General features: G+C 32.9%; 1 protein-coding gene across 2 annotated transcripts; it reads right to left on the bottom strand.

The window, feature by feature from the left end:
• Positions 1 to 2,420: 2,420 nt before the first annotated feature.
• LOC115967786 (protein AAR2 homolog) lies at positions 2,421 to 16,216 on the bottom strand. Of its 2 annotated transcripts, XM_031086930.1 has the most exons (13): positions 16,013 to 16,216; positions 15,838 to 15,920; positions 15,681 to 15,738; positions 13,630 to 13,689; positions 12,381 to 12,510; positions 9,076 to 9,299; positions 8,888 to 8,980; positions 8,740 to 8,811; positions 7,364 to 7,396; positions 4,883 to 5,023; positions 4,492 to 4,548; positions 2,732 to 2,827; positions 2,421 to 2,648 (listed from the first exon to the last, which is right to left on the bottom strand). In XM_031086930.1, the coding sequence occupies exons 1-13, from the start codon at positions 16,097 to 16,099 to the stop codon at positions 2,604 to 2,606; spliced, it is 1,179 nt and encodes a 392-aa protein (XP_030942790.1). In that variant the 5' UTR covers positions 16,100 to 16,216; the 3' UTR covers positions 2,421 to 2,603. The 2 variants fall into 2 exon arrangements, with proteins under 2 accessions (XP_030942790.1, XP_030942791.1); XM_031086931.1 differs by lacking the exon at positions 8,740 to 8,811.
• Positions 16,217 to 18,102: the final 1,886 nt, after the last annotated feature.

Here is an 18,102-nt window from a genome sequence, read left to right as displayed (position 1 = left end):
ATTGCCACAAATTTTTTTTTCCTATTTTGGCAATACCATTGCCACAATTAGTTGTCACAAAATTTTTTAACTAATAATAACTAATTATATGTGATTTATTGTAAAAATATTGTGGATTAATTATATGTGATTTATTGTGAAAATATTGTGGACATGAAACCTTTTTTTTACTCTCCTAGAGATTTCGAAACCACTTTTTTTTTCCCATTTTCGGCAATGCCATTACCATAATTGCTATAAAAAAAAAATTATTCCCCTATTTCGGCAATGGCATTGCCGCCATTGCCTTTTTTTATTTATTTTAAGAGCACTCCACACTCGGACACACAACACTCTCGAGGAGTAGAACTGGCAGTGGAATTTCGGCAATCCCATTGCCGAAATTCAACATTTTCTCTTTCCTCTTTTGCTTCTTCTCTCTCCTGCTTTTTGGCTGAATTTCGGCAATCCCATTGCCGACATTCAGTCTCTCTCCTCAATTTCCCAATTAACTTCCAACAGTTCCTATAACGCAAATTAACTTTAAATTTTGCAATATTAACCCAAAAGACTCTCCAGAAGACTCTCTCGTCGGTGCACGTGACGCACAAAGAGAAAAATAGTAAAATAAAAAGGCAAATTAAACATGAATGATAAAAAATAAAAACAATTCAAATTTCCAGGGCAAAAAGATGAACTTTATTTTATTTTATTTTTTTGTAATTTTAGTTGATTTTATTTTTATTTTTTTTACAATTACACTCTTCTTCTTCTTTTAAGCCTATCGATTGTATTTATAATGGTAATGCTCAATAATTTTATTTCAATTGTTCTAAATTTTAGGCTGATTTTACTGGTTTTATTTGGAAGGTGATAGACGATTGGAGATTTAAAAGTTTTTTTTCTTTCTTTTTTTTCCTTTTTTTCAGTACTTCAAGAAAAGCTATTGCTTTCTAGTTGGTGATTCATTTTTACTATTACTTTTTATAATTTTTAGATTTGGAAGACTTTTTTTTAAGAAAATTAAACTATTTAATTGAGGTGGTAAATATAACTAAAATGATATGTCATAATTTCATTGAACCTTTACGGACAATTAGACATGGTGCATGGATGGAATGGAGCAAATCCAACCACATAATATTAGGGGAGTAGACAAAACTTGGAAACTTTATATGATAAAATTAAAATTAACCCAAACTTTAAAAGTGTAATATGTAAAAATGATAATTTTTTTTTTTTTTTTAAGTTTGAAAGGACCATAGTTTTTTGTACTCTAAAAAGCTTATCTAAAAAAGATCCTTGGACTATTTTTTACTTCTTTCCTCAAATAAAAACCCCGTCCTAGTCTGTCTTGCATTAGTATCTACTTATTTTGCAATTGGATGCCAATGAAAGTGAATACATTTATGATCCGTTTGGATTGAGGGGAGGAAAGAAGAGTAGAATAAATTTAGCCTAAAATTAGCCTATTTTCAACTAACTCTATTCTACTTCTCCTTCTTCCTTCCTCAATCCAAGCAGACCCTTAATCTTTCTGCCTTATTGAATGGGAGATTTTGGGTAGATACTAGACAGCTAGAAAAGCAAAGTTTGGCTATAACACTTGTTGGGGTAATTCAATTTTAGGAAGTAGGTTTTTTAATCATATAACTACTTTTTCTAAACTTTTTCTTTTAATTCAAATCATTGAAAAGTTTCTGTGGGGGATCTGAGGATAGAGGAGGATTAGACCATAGAGTAGCTTGCGTAATCTAGCTTGAGGGGATAAAAAAGCTCCGAAGACTTCACCGACCCAAGGATGGAAGTAGATGCAGGGCAGTTAGTACCTTATGAAGGCTCGAGGAGAGGAGAAGGACCATAATGGGAACAAGGATGGTGGGAGGAAGTTTCCTAAAAGGTATACCTCCTCCCTCTGCTTTGAATGTCTAATACCAACCTTATCAACTGCATTAATGTAGAAATGATACCTAAACAGTAACTTCACAACTAACAATTCTTTCTACCACCTTCAGTAGAGCTGTAATGGGACAAGTATCTTAAGGAATGTCTTGAGACATACAAGTGGAGGACTAGGATGTAAGTAAAAGAGATATAAAGGGGGACAACCTCCCAGAAAAAGGGGATGATAAACACTTCCTCTAAGAAACAATAAAGTGAACAATGTATAATCTAATGTAAAACTTGGACCAATCTTATATAAGAAACTAATCCCCAGACCTGCCCGAGGAGAGTACTGTTCTCAATTACTACTTGAATTAATAACATTGTACATCTTTAAATTGAAAAAGAAATAGAAAATTTAATAATTTAATAATTATTATACCACCTCACTTACATGAGCCTAGACTTTCCCTCAACAAGTGATTAATACCATAGTCAATTACCAATTTATCCCAAAATCATAAGCTGATAACGAATGGGAGAATTTAACATTACCATTATTCTAAAGAGTCTATTACATCATTCATATAAATACCAGGTCTTTTTTATCATAATATACAAGAATATTCATAACTTCTACACTGGTGTGAAAAAAAAAAAAAAAAGCCTTAAAAATTGGCAAGAAAGTGAAATATTGTAAATCAAGTTAGGACCACAATCCCTATCTTCAATTGCCAAAGTTAGTTATAACTTGGGTCATCCAACATCTCTACTACTGGAGCAAACTGCAAAGTTGAACAATGAGCAAGGATGAGATCATGAGCGAGAAAATTCATAGATCAAAATTTTAATATGGATACACACTAACCTCATCATCTTCTTCAAAGTATATTCCATCACCTGCACTGTTTAGCTGAAACTCCCACCCTAGATTGTTCTCAAGCAGCTCTTTAAGTTTCCTCGTCTATAATAATAAAAAGAGAGGACCTTACAATTTGTCTTAATCAGCATAAAGCAACTACTAGCAATGAAGTGAAAGCTTAATATTCCCTTAAGGGAAATTTCACTCAAATGAAGGCTTAACAAACTCTGTTCCTATGGCCTTTGGACCAAATGACTTCAACCAAAGTGTTAAAATGCATTAAAACTAATGTGGCTCAAATCGAGTGTAATGGTCCTTATGATACATTGGGAGTCACAATTGTAAAATTTTACCAAAACCAGCTAAAGCTACCACAGACTATTGAAAAATATCAAATATCGACAACTTGCCTTTATATCATGCATTTCAGCCATTACCAGATGGCAAATATTGACCACTATTGGCTTTTATGTCATGCATTTCAACCGTCACTAGCCATTACAGGTATGGTATTGATATCACAAATTCATATCGGGCTATCGGTCATCTAAAACCAAGACAAATCAACCATTTTCTAAGGTAACCGCCAAAATTTAACTCTAGACTAAAATATGATTTACACCCTTTAAGTTTGAGGTCACTAGCATTTTGTCCCTCAATGCCTTTTCATTCTTGCTGCTAACCCACCAAAAAATTACGCCATTTTGAATAAAAAGAGAAGCAATTAATCCAAACCCCAACCCGAATCCAAAAATCAACCCATCCAAGCACCATTGCCCAAACACCTTCGAGCCACCAAATCACCACTGTGTATGGCCAGCCTAACCACAAACTTAAAGGCAAACCCAGGGGAAATCACAGCAACCACCCTGTAATGATGTCATATTTGAGTGGATTAATAGCGAAAATGAGACAGACCACGATGGAAGGGGCACATTGACATTGATTTCATACTTGAGGGTGTAAATTACAAATTCTCATTGTCAATGGACAACAATCCCAAACTTACAGTGTATATGGTATTTTAGCCTTGATTGTATGTCTCCCAACATAAAGCATAATAGAGGCTGAAGTCATTGATTCAATCTTGTAAAAATATGTGAGTTGTCTCTATCTATTAAAAATAAGAAAGTAAACATCCTTATTCAAGGAAATCAAAAAATGCATACTTCAATTTGGAAGATATCATCCTAAAACACACTTAAATTTTCAATATTCTAGAAATGTATTAAAATTTGGCTATCCAGTATGAAATCAATCAAATGACACTAGAGATATAAACTTGTAACTGATAAGAGACAAAAATTAAACATTCAAAATCAAATTCATAAATGATTGAGTTGGAATGAACGAAAGATTTCTGTTTTTTTATTTATTTTTTTTTTTTTTTTTTATTGCTAGAGAAAGAAAGAGAGAGTAAAGCAACATAGGAGGGGTTTTCAACAATTTTTGTAAGTAATGTGAACGAGATAATGTTTGGTTTTATGAATGAAGCAAACTTTCTTGACATGAATTTTATGTATAGGCAGATTTATATGTTATATACATGAATCTCTATAAAATCAATTAAAGTAATAAATAAATAACATCTAATTTGCAAAGTAGAAAATCCATAATCTTATGCAGACCAAAACTGAGAATCAATTGCTAATGCCTAAAAGGAAAGTGTAAGAAGAGAAAATGAAAGCCTGGCAAGTTGCCCCAACCTCCAAATCAACAGAGAATCAAATATGAAGAACATGAAGAAGCAGGATTAGCGTTCATACCCATGACAGCAGATGTCCATCAACAGACGAGGCATCTAGCATCAATGAAAAGAAGTCCTGCATTTCCATTCAGCAATTAGTCAACAATCTGTGATGAACTTACCATTTCTTCTTTAACAAGTAAAAATGTTACAATGGAAACAAAATTAAATCAATGTGATTAAAAGTGACTAAGCAATGATTTATATTGGTTTTTAAGCAAGTTGCTCAAATTGACCAATAATGTTGGTGAGTAGGTAAACAATTCACTAGATCAAGGAAAACCTTGAAATCTGACTTGCCAATAAAAGTGATATCAACAAGGGGACATTGTAAATTTACAAAAATGCCCATTAAGCATGGCAGCACAGTCATAGATTTAAACAATGACTTAGTAACCTCTGAAAGGTACCTTGCAAAGATGGTGCAAAAAGCTATCAGCAGATAACCATGAATCATCCAATAGTGCGGATACCCCTGTTGCTGCACCACTGGTATTTGTATGATCTTTCTCAAGCCCAAATTTCAATTGATAGTAGATAACCTTAATGAACTACATAGAATTCTACAAGTTGTCAGAGCTCTGTATAAAACTAACAGCAAAAATAGAACAATTACATTTACTGAGTGTTAATCATCATTAAATGAAGAAAGAAAATGTAATTTTAATTTAGCGAATTGCCAAGAGCCAAGTAGCTAATTAGTTGGCACTTCTTAGTGTTTCCAACCAAGAGATCCAGTATTCAAATCCCCCTACTACCAAATATCAATGCATCCAAAATTTTAATTTGGCGAATCAAACATACTAGGAATTCTATGCAAGTTAACTACAGATGTTGCAAATATGGTCACAACCTAATAAACCAATGAAGCTTATTTCATGCCCAATATCATAGTTAAATACTTCAATTTATAAGGGGCTACATAAGAATTAAAACGTTCAACAAGAAGAGGACTTCAAAGAAGTAACTAAAATAAAAACTTTCAATAACACAAATATATAACAATAGGCCAACTGAAATTGATTAGGCTTTTGAAAATCAGGACAGACTATTAAACAAACTTACCCTTTCTTATTTAGAGTGTGTTTAGAAAGTGATTAAAGTTGTAGCTTATTAGAGTTTTTAGCTTATTTTTGCTACTATTCATGAGTTTCATTGCACTTTTTGGTACTATTTATGGGTCCCACTGCATTATTCAGCTAGCTTTTAACTTTTTCTACGATACTTTCAATAAAAAGTTTTCAGTTTCAACTAAATAAGTTGTTCCCAAACAGACAATTAGTATATTGATGTTATTATTAACCAAGGAACAAGATCCTTAGTCTATCAAACAAAATGGCCCCACATTAAGCAAAATGATGAAATGAAAAACAAAATCACAAAAAGAAAATAATTGACAAAGGGCCGAAGGCTTTGTTGGGTTGACTTGCATCTTAGATATGCCTTAATAGTTACATCCCAAGTTCAGCGGTGGCTACATGAATTTTTTTATGGGGTCATTAAAAAACTTAAACTAAAAACAAAATTTTATAAAAAGAGAACTTTAGTATATCAAGTTATTGACACACACACAAAATACGCAAATACATAAAATTTTACAATTTCTTTCTATGAGGTTTCATATTTTAAAATCTTTACATGATAATTAATTATCAATTTTCATTATTTATTATCAATGGGGGTAGGCGTGACAAGTTTGTATAATGTTTTTATTTGTATGCAGTAGTCATTATCTATGTGTAATACTTTTTATAAAAATATTTTAAACTAAGTGAGCATTTGGATGTGCGTCTCTCCCCTGCGTTTTTTGCTCTTTTTTTTTTTTAGGCTTATAAATAGTAACCCGCACAGTTCATGCATGTGGATTACACTGTGCAGGAGACAGTTCACGGGACCCACAACCACTTTATTAAAAAAAAATATTAAAAATTGGTCCCACGGTACTATTTACACATTTAAAATTTATTTTGCTACAGTGTTTTCAGTTTTCAACAAAATAAGTTGTATCCAAACGAACCCTAAATGGAAAAACTCAACCCATTGGCATTGTATTAGTTGTTGACCCACACAACCACACTCATCCATACATATAAGTAATACATTAAGTGTCTACTTAACCAATCAAATATTTAAACAATCAGTCAATCACTAACTTTACTATTTTCAATCGCTAACTTTACCCTTTTTTTTTCTTTAATCTAAGTATCTAACTTTATAATAAAAAAAAATTATAACATAATAACAATAACAATACATACACACACATGTAACAAACACTATATTTCATAATTAATAAATTGTATAAAGTTATATTATAATTATGCTATACACGAACACATTCACGCACACCACAATTCAAACAAATAACATTATAACAAAAAAAAAAAATTTGAAAAATAATACACACAATCAGTATCAAACACACACTCACACAGTTTGGATGGTCAAATCTGTGTTGTTTGGTTTTAGGTTGGGCAAATATGTGATCAGGTTGTGCAAGATTTAAGTTAGGATGTGCAAAAGTATTTTTAAGAGTAAATTAAACTAGTAAATAAATATTTTATATATAGATAATTTTGTTTCCCAATACCCCCTGAACAACATGTTCTGTTCAGGTAGAATCGCCCCTACCCCCCACCCAACCTATCACTGCTCCGCATATTCAATCAGATAGTAAAATAGCCAAAGAGTCTTGTATCTCAGCGAACACCTCCTGATGTTTTAAATGAAAACATCCAAGGTCCAAATTTCCTTCCCCCATTGTAACTATTGAATTATCAAAAAATAAAAAACTTGAATTTTCCTTTTATTTACCAAAAATAATAATAATAATAATAATAATAATAATAATAATACTTTTTTAAAATAAATAAATAAGAAAAGAGCATTACCTTTGTGAATAGTTGAGTCCTTGTACGAAAAGGCTGCAAAAAATATAAACTTTTGAGACATACATTTTAACAAAAATAAAATCCTCTCAACATTTACTTAAAAAAAAATCAAATATTTAAAAAATAGACCACATAGGACTCCAAGCAATATCATAATAATATGTTAACTACATAGCTACATACAACCATGATATCACCTATGAATTATTTGAGAAACAAGTAAAAATTTCTACAATAAATAGATATTAAAAAATTCCCCAAAATAGCAACAAAGAATATGTTCAAGTCACCTCCAACAAAGATTATGCTGTTTTAATTCTAACAATGATAGTGTCACTATTCAATGACCAATGCCGCAATTACTATAATGCTGTTTGCAATATTAAATAGAAAAATGATGCAAGACAGCCTAGGCTTCACCCCCTAAGGGTTGTTTGGAATCACACACCAAACACAAATGCAATTTGCACGAAAGAATATCATTAATAAAAAATAGTCTCAATAATCTGCCTACAAAATAAATCATCTGGAGCTTTTATAGAGCTTCCAGGAAAATAAGAGATAAAGATAAACATCCATGAAACAAATCCTAAGCAAAGTCAAATACTAATCCAAATACTAAACTAATCCCTACCTAAAAATATGAAATTTAATCTCTATCATAACTCAAACTAAATAAATAAATACTTAAAATATGAAATAATACAATGAAAATACAAAAGTAAATATTGAATTAATTTCTGGTTGTGCTTCTGCATCGCAAAACCTACATACAGATTGATGTCCCATGATTAAAAGCACTGAAATAACCTCAAGTCAAAATACCAAAAGAAAATGATGTTCTGAAACTTTTAAGAAAAGTCTTTTGTATTATAGATCACTTAAAAGAAAAGGTTTTGAGTTCCAACCACATTTGTTCAACTGAATGATAAAAGTCGAGGAAATTCAGCAATTTGCACCATCAAAACCACAACTTTAGCCATACAGCATAAAGTGCCATAGATCCTGTGCAAAGTAACAAGAAACTACATGGATTTGAGGTATTTTTACATCAATTAATATTCCACACATGTTTTTCAAAATGAAGTTCTAAGCTCAAGGAAAACAATGACAATTTTGTGTAATTCAGGGCAATGTTTTCAATTATACCAAATGATTAAGTCAAGTTTTTGGCACTGAAGAGAATCAACGCATCATCTTCTGCATCTTTCTTTAAACCAAAGCAATGAAACCATAAGATAACATGTGGCACAAAAGGACCCAAAATGCCTACACCTTTCAAGTTTACTCAACATTAGTATGGTGAGAACAAATTCAATCTCACCAAAATTGTTCAACAAATCAATGGAAAACTAGTAGCCAAAATCAATACTTACAGCTTCAATACATCCAAATAAAAGGTTAACCAAAGCTTTCCACTGTAGAAATCCTTCAAGTGATTGTCCCATCTGCCAAATTTTCAGATGTCATAAAACCAAACAGCGATTTCAAAATAAAGAAAGTTTTATAAAGGTCTAAATATACCAAAAATGCAATAAATGCAAATTGCAGCTCTCCAAGAAGTACATCTTCAGAACCTCCATAATCCTTTATCAGCAAACTTTCTAACAATTGTGTCTGAAAAGATCAGTGGAATTTAAAACCTAAATCAGCAAATGCTAAACGGTAGGAAAATCTGTTGAGGTCATGTCTAAGTCTCTAAGATCTCTTACCTTGTCAATATTCAGGGAAGTAAGTTCTTGCCCATGTATTCCTTTTTGTTTGATAACACGGGGAATTGATGTATAGTAACATCTTCTGCTCTGAGGATTGTCCAATGATATTAAGAACTTACTGGACTTCATCTGCTCATCTAGTGCTTTCTCCATTGTTGTTTTAGGAGCGTTTGTAACTATCCCTGATTCACATGCAACAGTGATTTCTCCTCCAATGGGTTCTGCATGTTGAATGAATCATTTAAATTTAAAATTTTATGCAGAATTAACAATCAGAAGACGCAAACCATAAATTCAGACAACAACCAAGCCTTAGTTTCAAAATATAAACCATAGATTCAAAGTAAACAAAGAATCAAGATGGCTGAAGATAACTAGGATAAATAAATAAAATAGAATTCATGATCTAAACCAAATAAAACAATGATATAGTGGTAGCCATTAGGTGCAGTATAAACAACAGATATAATTAATGAAGTTTCTAAGTGGCACGAGCCATTTATCTTACTAAAGAAACGCTCCACCCAATCAAATGCCCTTTCTTTACACTTCTTGCAAATGTAATATATCAAACAAGAAGAAGCTGGTGTCTAAGATATAATAAACCTTCCCCCCAAGCTTACATTCCCAACAAGCCACAATAGTTTCTACCCGAAAATTTAGGCAAAAACCAGTAAATACCAAATAAGGAAAAATCAAAGGATCAAATGTCTTTTTAAGTGGGCAGTTCAAGAATAATTCTCCATCCCTCCAACACATGTCACACCAACAAACAATAATTTTTTTCCACAACCAAATCCTCAGCTATAAAAAGACTCATTTCACAAAGCCCATTGCACATTTTTAGTCCCTCATAAGGCATAGAAAATAAAGAGTCAATGGATATTTTGAGTGATCAGTGTCTAAGTTCATATGATGTAAGAGTTAAGTTAGACAAATTTGAAAGTTGATGTATACTAGAATAATGGTTAAATGATAAATTCACCCTTGAGCTTTTAAAACAAGAGGTAATTTATTAATGTATTGTATATCTACAAAATATCTTTTAAATCTAAAATCAACGTAATCTAGACACGTTTGTACCTTCGATACGCTCAGAGGGATAGACAAGGCAAACCTTTCAAGGGGGCTCCAAAAGGAGTAGAACTGTTTAAATGTATGATGGCGCAGATAAATTGCATAAAGCTTGGTAGGCCATGGTATTATTTTTAAAGGCCAAAATTAGAGTAGTACCAAATTGTACTGTTTAAATGTAATCTTTGAGGAGCTTAGGGACCTTGTCCCCAATATATATTTTCCTGACAATAGACCAAAGTTTCTGTTCAACTTTAACTACTACTTGTGCCTCTCAATTGTGAAACCACCAAGATGGATCCACTCACCAAAAATGACCACAACCTCATATTTCTTCATTCCTGCACACACACCCAGTGAGTCCAATCTCATCCTCCACCCCGTTCTTGAACACAAGGACAGAATACCTTTGCCTCTCACTCTATAGGGTATCTACAATAAACCCTGTATTGAAAATTAGAACTCCTTCTAAGAAATGGTCAATAATCTCTTCTTTGATGATAATTCCTCCACACAAAATAAAATCGATGAGAAAATTGCACACATCTATAGACATATAACATGTATCCCATAGCATGACACTACTTACTGTTACATGGTTTCCCAGCCTTGGTTAGATAATTATGAGACTAATTTCCACCATTTTCCTAGTGCCAGTCCATCTCAAAGTCTACCATTTTCCAACTTCAAAGTCTAGTCTCAAATCTGTTTTATCTACTTTTCATAAGAAACATAACTACAACAGAAAATCAGTGTGCAAGAAACATCTAAATATCACCAACATGAAAAGGGAAAAAAACTAAAATTGATTGAAAAAGAAACATATACGCAGATGGAAAATAGATAATAAATCAAACACAAGCGACAATGGTAAAGAAACTCATAATGGATTGTAGTATTAAGAGCCCCAAGTGTAGTTAGATGGAACTAACCAATCTGTTCAATAATGTTCTTTGTAATGTAATTTGATAAATGCTTCCAATCTCCATAATGGCTTTAGATTGTAAGTACCAAGTTGTCTGTCAAACTCCAAACTTTTAAGTGGGCAGTTCAAGAATACTTCTCCATCCCTCAAACACGTAACACCAACACACAATAAATTTTTTCCCACACCACCAAATCCTAGGCTGTAAAAAGACTCATTACAGAAAGCCCATCGCGCATTTTTAGTCCCTCATAAGGCGCAGAAAATAAAGAATCAATGTATATTACGAATGATCAGTGTCAAAGTTCATATCATGTAAGAGTTACGTTGGACAAAGTTGAAAGTTGATATATACTAGAATAATGGTTAAATGACAAATTCTAGACACATTTGTACCTTAGATACACTCAGAGGGATGGACAATGGAAACCTTTCAAGAGGGCCTACAAAAGGAGTAGAACTGTTTAAACATATGATGGTACAGGTAAATTGCAAAAAGCTTGGTAGGCCAGGATATAATTTTTAAAGGGCAAATTTAGAATAGTACCAAATTGTACTGCTTAAATGTAATCTTTGAGGAGCTTGGGGACCATGGCCGCAGTATATTTTTTCCTGGCAATAGACCAAAAGTTTCCATTCAACTTTAAGTCTTTAACTACTACATGTGCCTCTCAATTGTAAAACCACCAAGATATCCACTCACCAAAAATGACCACAACCTCATATTTCTTCATTCTTGCACACACACCTAGTGAGTCTTGAACCAATCTCATCCTCCACCCTCTTCTTGAACATAAGGACAAAATACCTTTATCTCTCACTCTCTAGGGTATCTACAATAAACTGTATTGGAAAACAGAACTCCTTCTAAGAAATGGTTAATTCTCCTTCTAGGGTATCTACAATAAACTGTATCCCATAGCACGACACTACTCTAAATCGTTGAAGCTTTCTACTATTACATGATTTCCCAGCTTTAGTTAGATAATTATGAGCTTAATTTCCACCATTTGCCTAGTGCCAGTCCATCTCAAAGTCTACCATTTTCCAACTTCAAAGTCTAGTCTCAAATCTGTTTAATCTGTTTTTCATAAGAAACATAACTAGAACAGAAAATCAGTGAGCAAGAAGCATCTAAATATCGCACAGCATGAAAAGAAAAAAAAAAAACTAAAATTGATTAAAAAAGAAACATATATGCAGATGGAAAATAGATAATAAATCAAACACAAGCGACAATTGTAAAGAAATTCATAATAGATTGCAGTATTAAGAACCTCAAGTGTAGTTAGATGGAACTTACCAATCCGTTCAATAATGCTCTTTGTAATGTAATTTGATAAATGCTTCCAATCTCCATACTGGCTTAGATTGTAAGGACCAAGTTGTCTGTCAAACTCCAAACTTTTAACTGCTTGACAATATCTCTCTTCCTTAAAATAGGAAAAGTGAGAGAGAGAAAAACAAACACAGTTACAGATCAATAAAATTTTTAAATTTAAACCTTAGAGACTCAGTAGCATTCTTCACAAAAGCAAAGTTTCAAGCTTCAAAGCAGGTAGATTGGTGAAACTGAGTGACATAATAGCTATAAATCTTGTAAGTGATCTCCTAGCAGAATATATTACGAGGGTTGAACATCCACTTGTGTAAATTTGAACAATAGGATCTACTAAGTACTAGTAGGGGAACATAACCATGTGAAAGTATTATGTCAAGTTGGAATCCTCACTGTACTACACAATTTTTGTATTTTCGATAGTTACAATGGGGAATGGGGGATTTGAACCCTGGATGTCTCTGTTGGAATCACCAAGAAGAGCTAGTTGAGTTACAAGGCTCTTGACACTCCACAACTTTTGTATGGTTAGAGTAGGTCAGAAAAATATTAGAATTCATATTAAGACATAGAACCTAATACATTCCAATAAAATGACAAGATACAGAAATGTCAGAAACACCATGAAATGTAACTCGCGTTGTTCACTGTACACTAGCTATAATATGTTTTTGGGCAGTCAATTCTCAAGTAAACTCAGATTTAGAAAACAGATTAAAACCCAATTTAAGGAAATAAGACAACAAAAACCAATAGTGCAATTGCATTAAGCAATCAATTGACATCAGGTTAGTCTGGTTCCCAGATGTAACCATCTTGTCTCTACCCTATTGGAAAATTAGTTGACGACTAACTCTTAAGTGAGCTTTATAATTCATCTGACATACTTTGTCAAATGCTCAAATGTTTTTAAATAAAACCATCCTTTGATTTCCTTACAAGATTGCAAAGCTTTATAAGTATTTGATTGCAAAGAGGGGAAAAGAATCACGTTTGGTAGCACTTCCAAAATGCAGCAGGTTAGCAAGTTCTGTTTTGCCAAAACCTAAAAGGGCACAAGTTCCCTAACTAATGTCAAGGCTTGAGGCCACAATTCAAATCCATGCGGGTTGCAAAATACATCAGTCTGACTTGGTTCCCATATTAGTAGCTATATGCATCACGTACCAAAATAAATAAATAAATGGTATGTGCAACTAAAATGGTTACAAACCTCTTCCTCGGATACTTTGACCAATCTTTCCTGTTGTTGATCCCACCTACGAACAATTACCTGTTGCAGCCATTTACATGAGGAACATCATTCTTGGTGCCAATTTGCTAGCTCTTTTGAACATAGCTAATTGTTAAATCTAATCAATTATTGGCAAAATGAAGTGGCCTTTGGTTAAATCTAATCAATTATTCTCCAGTTACAAGGGTGTATCACATTTTAAAAAAAGCTCACTTTATCTTAGCTTTCATGCTTAAAAAGGCAAGCGCACAATAACCTTATTGTTATGCAATGGCAGGATGCCAGTAGGAAACTATGTTGAAAATGATAACATAAAGATGTCAATTATTTGTTTCTATTTTATTCTCTCAGCCACAATTTTATACAAACTATGTCAAAAATAAGTTTTTCTCTCTTCATCTTTCTTGAACATTTAATAACATGGGCTGATTTACCTAATTATTTGTATAATAAATCATGTTGGCCTCTTATTTTTACAGTTCAAATGTGCGTTCCATCAAAGCCTCACTTCAAACATAGAGAAAATCGTTATTAATGAAATTGGAAAAGATCTAGATCCTCCATCTAGGAGCATGGATTCATCAAATGGTTGAAGTGTACAATTAGGATATGTTTTGCACCCAGAAACAGCTCCAACATGACCAGATATGAGTCCTATACATCCAGATCATTGCAGGATACTTCAGTGATACAACAAGGACACGGCCATGACATATTTGGGGCTATAATGAAATTTTCTTAATAAGAACCGGGTTTATAAATACTCTTTAAAATACTTTGGGATTCAAATATTAGACAAAGAGGATATAACTGCTTTATTTTTAAAAAATATTTTGAAGGAACGAATAACACATCTAATGATGTTGCTTTAGCGATATGAATGAATAGTGTATGTTGTGGAAAAGAGAATACCTCATGAAAATAAACAAGAAGTAGCCTAAAGAATAGCAATGGGATAATATCTACATATGAGTTGACACTATGAAGGAGTGAATAGAGTTACTATTAATAAGACCCAATACAAAAGACCACTCATAAAAAAAAACTAATGAAGGATGCTTTTATTTGAGAAGACGTGCACTCCACATTTTCAAAAATATGCCGATTTCATTCTCTCCATATAGTCCACATCAAACATAAAGGAATAAGATTCCAGATATTCAAATTTGGTCCACGACATCGCCACCCACACAATAAATCGAAAACCTTTTTTGGGTAAAACCCACTGAACCCCAAACATCCTAAAGATAAAACCCCATAACTCAAAATCTATGCCACAACAAATCAAGAGGTGATTCATAGTCTCCCCACTACAGCAGCACATACAACACCTACTCACCATTGAAAAGCCTACCTTGATGAGATTCTCAGAGAAAATCCTCAAACTATATGCATTTAACTTCCATATCATCCTATCATTCCCCTCCCCAAGGGGAATATGAGAGTCTAACAAATGGAAAAATGAAGCCACCTCATCAATCTCCCAATCATTAAAATTTCTTACGAATTCCACACGCCAATTCCTACTCTGCCGCTCCACCTGCCTCTCCAACAGTGATTCCACAGAAGCATTCTTATCTATGCTAGCCCAAGATATTTGTTCTTCCATATCCATTATTGTTTGTATATCAGTTTTAAACTTATTCCTTGTTTATCCTCTGAATGAAAAAATAATGAAATACGTATGCAGAAATATATATTAGTTGATTAGTCAATTAACATGCCTCCACCATAATATTTCAAGAACTCACATATCATTATATCCGTATTGTATTGCATCTGTATCTCATGTTGGTATGAATGCTACTTAGCCCTCTATTTATATCTGCGGATCATGTTCCAACTTGTCCCATGCACCACAAACCGACATGACAAGACTAGAAGCACAGTTCCACAGCAAGATTAATCAAGTTTCTGTTTCCAAAATGGCATTGACATTAAGACAGCAATAGATGGCAAAGAGCGGAGCGAATTGAACACACTATAAACTGAAGTAGAAAAGTTAGAAATAAAGTAAATGCATTTGAAACCTCAGAAGGAGCAGCGTGGATAAAGAAACCAATAATTGGTGAGAAATCCTTGCCATCTCTGCGTATATGCAACAAGTATTAGAAAAGTGCTCTACAAACATAAATCGCATAAAAATACAATAACTAAATAAATTAGATTTCTGACAATTAAAGTAACCTGGTGGAAGAACTATAATAAAGAAAATGAGAAGCAGGAGGAATCATCTTGATGCCCTTAAAAGCAGGACCAACAGAAAACATCTGCCACATTGATTGATTGATTGATTGATTGATTGATGAATAAATATAAGGAAAAGCAAAGAGAAGAAAGAATATAGTATTAGTATTAGTACCTGAGTATCGATGCCGAGGAGAGTGTATTGAGGAACATCGAGGAGGAGAAGTGTAACGCCCTGCTCTAATGCTGTGTCCGGATCCATACTGAGAAAGAAGAAGAATTTCAAATTCCTGTTCCTCTTTTTGTTTTGAAAATTTTGTGGTTTTTCATTTTTGTTTGGTGTTTGAGAGACATCCAGAAGGCTCTACCGTCTCGCACACGTGACGCCCAAAGAGAAAAACGATAAATGAATATTTCTTTCTTTTAGACCATTTTAAAGGGTAAATAGTAAAATAGAAAGGCAAATTAAACATGAATGGTAAAAAAATAGAAACAATTCAAATTTTCAGGGCAAAAAATGTACTTTATTTTATTTTATTTTTTTGTAATTTTAGTTGATTTTTTTTTTTTTTTTTTTTTTACAATTACACTCGTCTTCTTCTTCTTTTAAGCATTTCGATTGTATTTATAAGGGTAATGCTCAATAATTTTATTTCAATTGTTCTAAATTTTAGGTTCATTTTAGTGGTTTATATTATATTATATTATATTATATTATATATATATAAAACAAAAAGGGAGAAAAAAAATAAAAATAAAAACTCTTACAGGTTTATTACCGGTGCAGGATTTGTTTGGGAAAAACTTAATTAACTATAACTGAAAACTATTTTGCTAAAAGTATAGAAAAAAATTAAAAGTTAATTCAATAATATAATGAGACTTATAAATAGTACCAAAAAGTGTAATATGACCCATACATAATACCAAAAAAAAAAGCTAAAAACTTAAATAAGTTAAAGCAAATAAACAAATCCCAAACACACTCTAAGGTTCCATTTGGGAGCAGTTTATTTAAGTGAAACTAAAAACTTTTTGCTAAAAATGTAAAAAAAAAAGTTAAAAATCAGTTGAATAATATAATAGGACCCATTAATAATACCAAAAAAAAAAAGCTAAAAACTAAATAAGCCGAAGGAAATAAGCTCATCCCAAACTCATCCTAAATCTCAAATTAAGGGATTCACTTTTGTATGCTAAAAAGAAGGCAAAAAAGAGTGTTGCTTTTTTCAAACAATCAAATTAGCTCTAGAAATAAGTAGGTTCAGTTGTTCAAGCAAGATTCACTATATTGTATTGTAGCGAGTTTTTTTTTCTTTTTTTTTAAGCCGAAGAATTCAAGTTTACTCTCATGTGGAGGAGATATCAAATATGTTATATGCATCATTTCCCTCATACACTATTTTACTAAATAAATTAATTAAAAAAAAAAAAAAACCATACAATCTTTGTTAGTTTTTGTGCGTATAGAAGCTGGCAAAACCTCTTGACTTCCACTGTACTTAGAAGAGAATCCCACCTCCCACGGTTGGGGCCTTTGGGCGAAATGCCAGCATGTGACTTTCGGTGTTAGTGTCCATACCATTTGTTGGATTTTCGTTGCTAAATAACTGTAATATGCTAAGTATTTTGTTAGTTGTCCTGTTGCGAAAGTATTTGTAATAATAGCATCTCGAGTTTCTTAAACTCGAGATTCAATTAAAAAATCGAGCTTTTAAGACTCATTTTTGTTGTTTTTCAGTTGCTGAGATGGCGAAAGCTTCCAGTTGGATAGCGAGTTTATAAAACTCGATTTCGAAAATCGAGTTTTATAAACTCGCTTTCGCTTTAACGCTTTTTCTCCCTTCCCACTTAAAACAATCTACAGAGACCCGGTTCAAAATCTCTCAATCTCAGACACCGCTCTCTCAAACTCTCTCAAGCTCTCTCAAACTCTCTCAAACTCTCTCAAGCTCTCTCAAACTCTTCCCCTCACTGTAAAAATTTCAAAAACAACTCACTCTCAGACACTCCGCTCTCAAACTCGCCGTGCCGAAGGTGCTGCTGCCATTGACACTCAGCCATCGAAACTCAATTCTGCTTCCATTGACAGTCAGGCACTCAAAGTCAGTACTGCTCCCATTGAACCATCGTGCGCCTAAGGTACTCTCTCTTTCTCCAACTTCAATCTTAGGTTTTGGAATTTCATGATGTTTCCTATTTCGTTTTTCAATTTCGGATCTTTCTGGGTTTTGGTGGTTCATGTCATTTCAGTGAATGCATGTA

This window comes from Quercus lobata, chromosome 11 (genome assembly GCF_001633185.2).
Source record: "Quercus lobata isolate SW786 chromosome 11, ValleyOak3.0 Primary Assembly, whole genome shotgun sequence".
NCBI lineage: Eukaryota > Viridiplantae > Streptophyta > Magnoliopsida > Fagales > Fagaceae > Quercus > Quercus lobata.
Note: the sequence above shows the minus strand (reverse complement) of the source record. Positions and strands in the feature narration are given on the sequence as shown.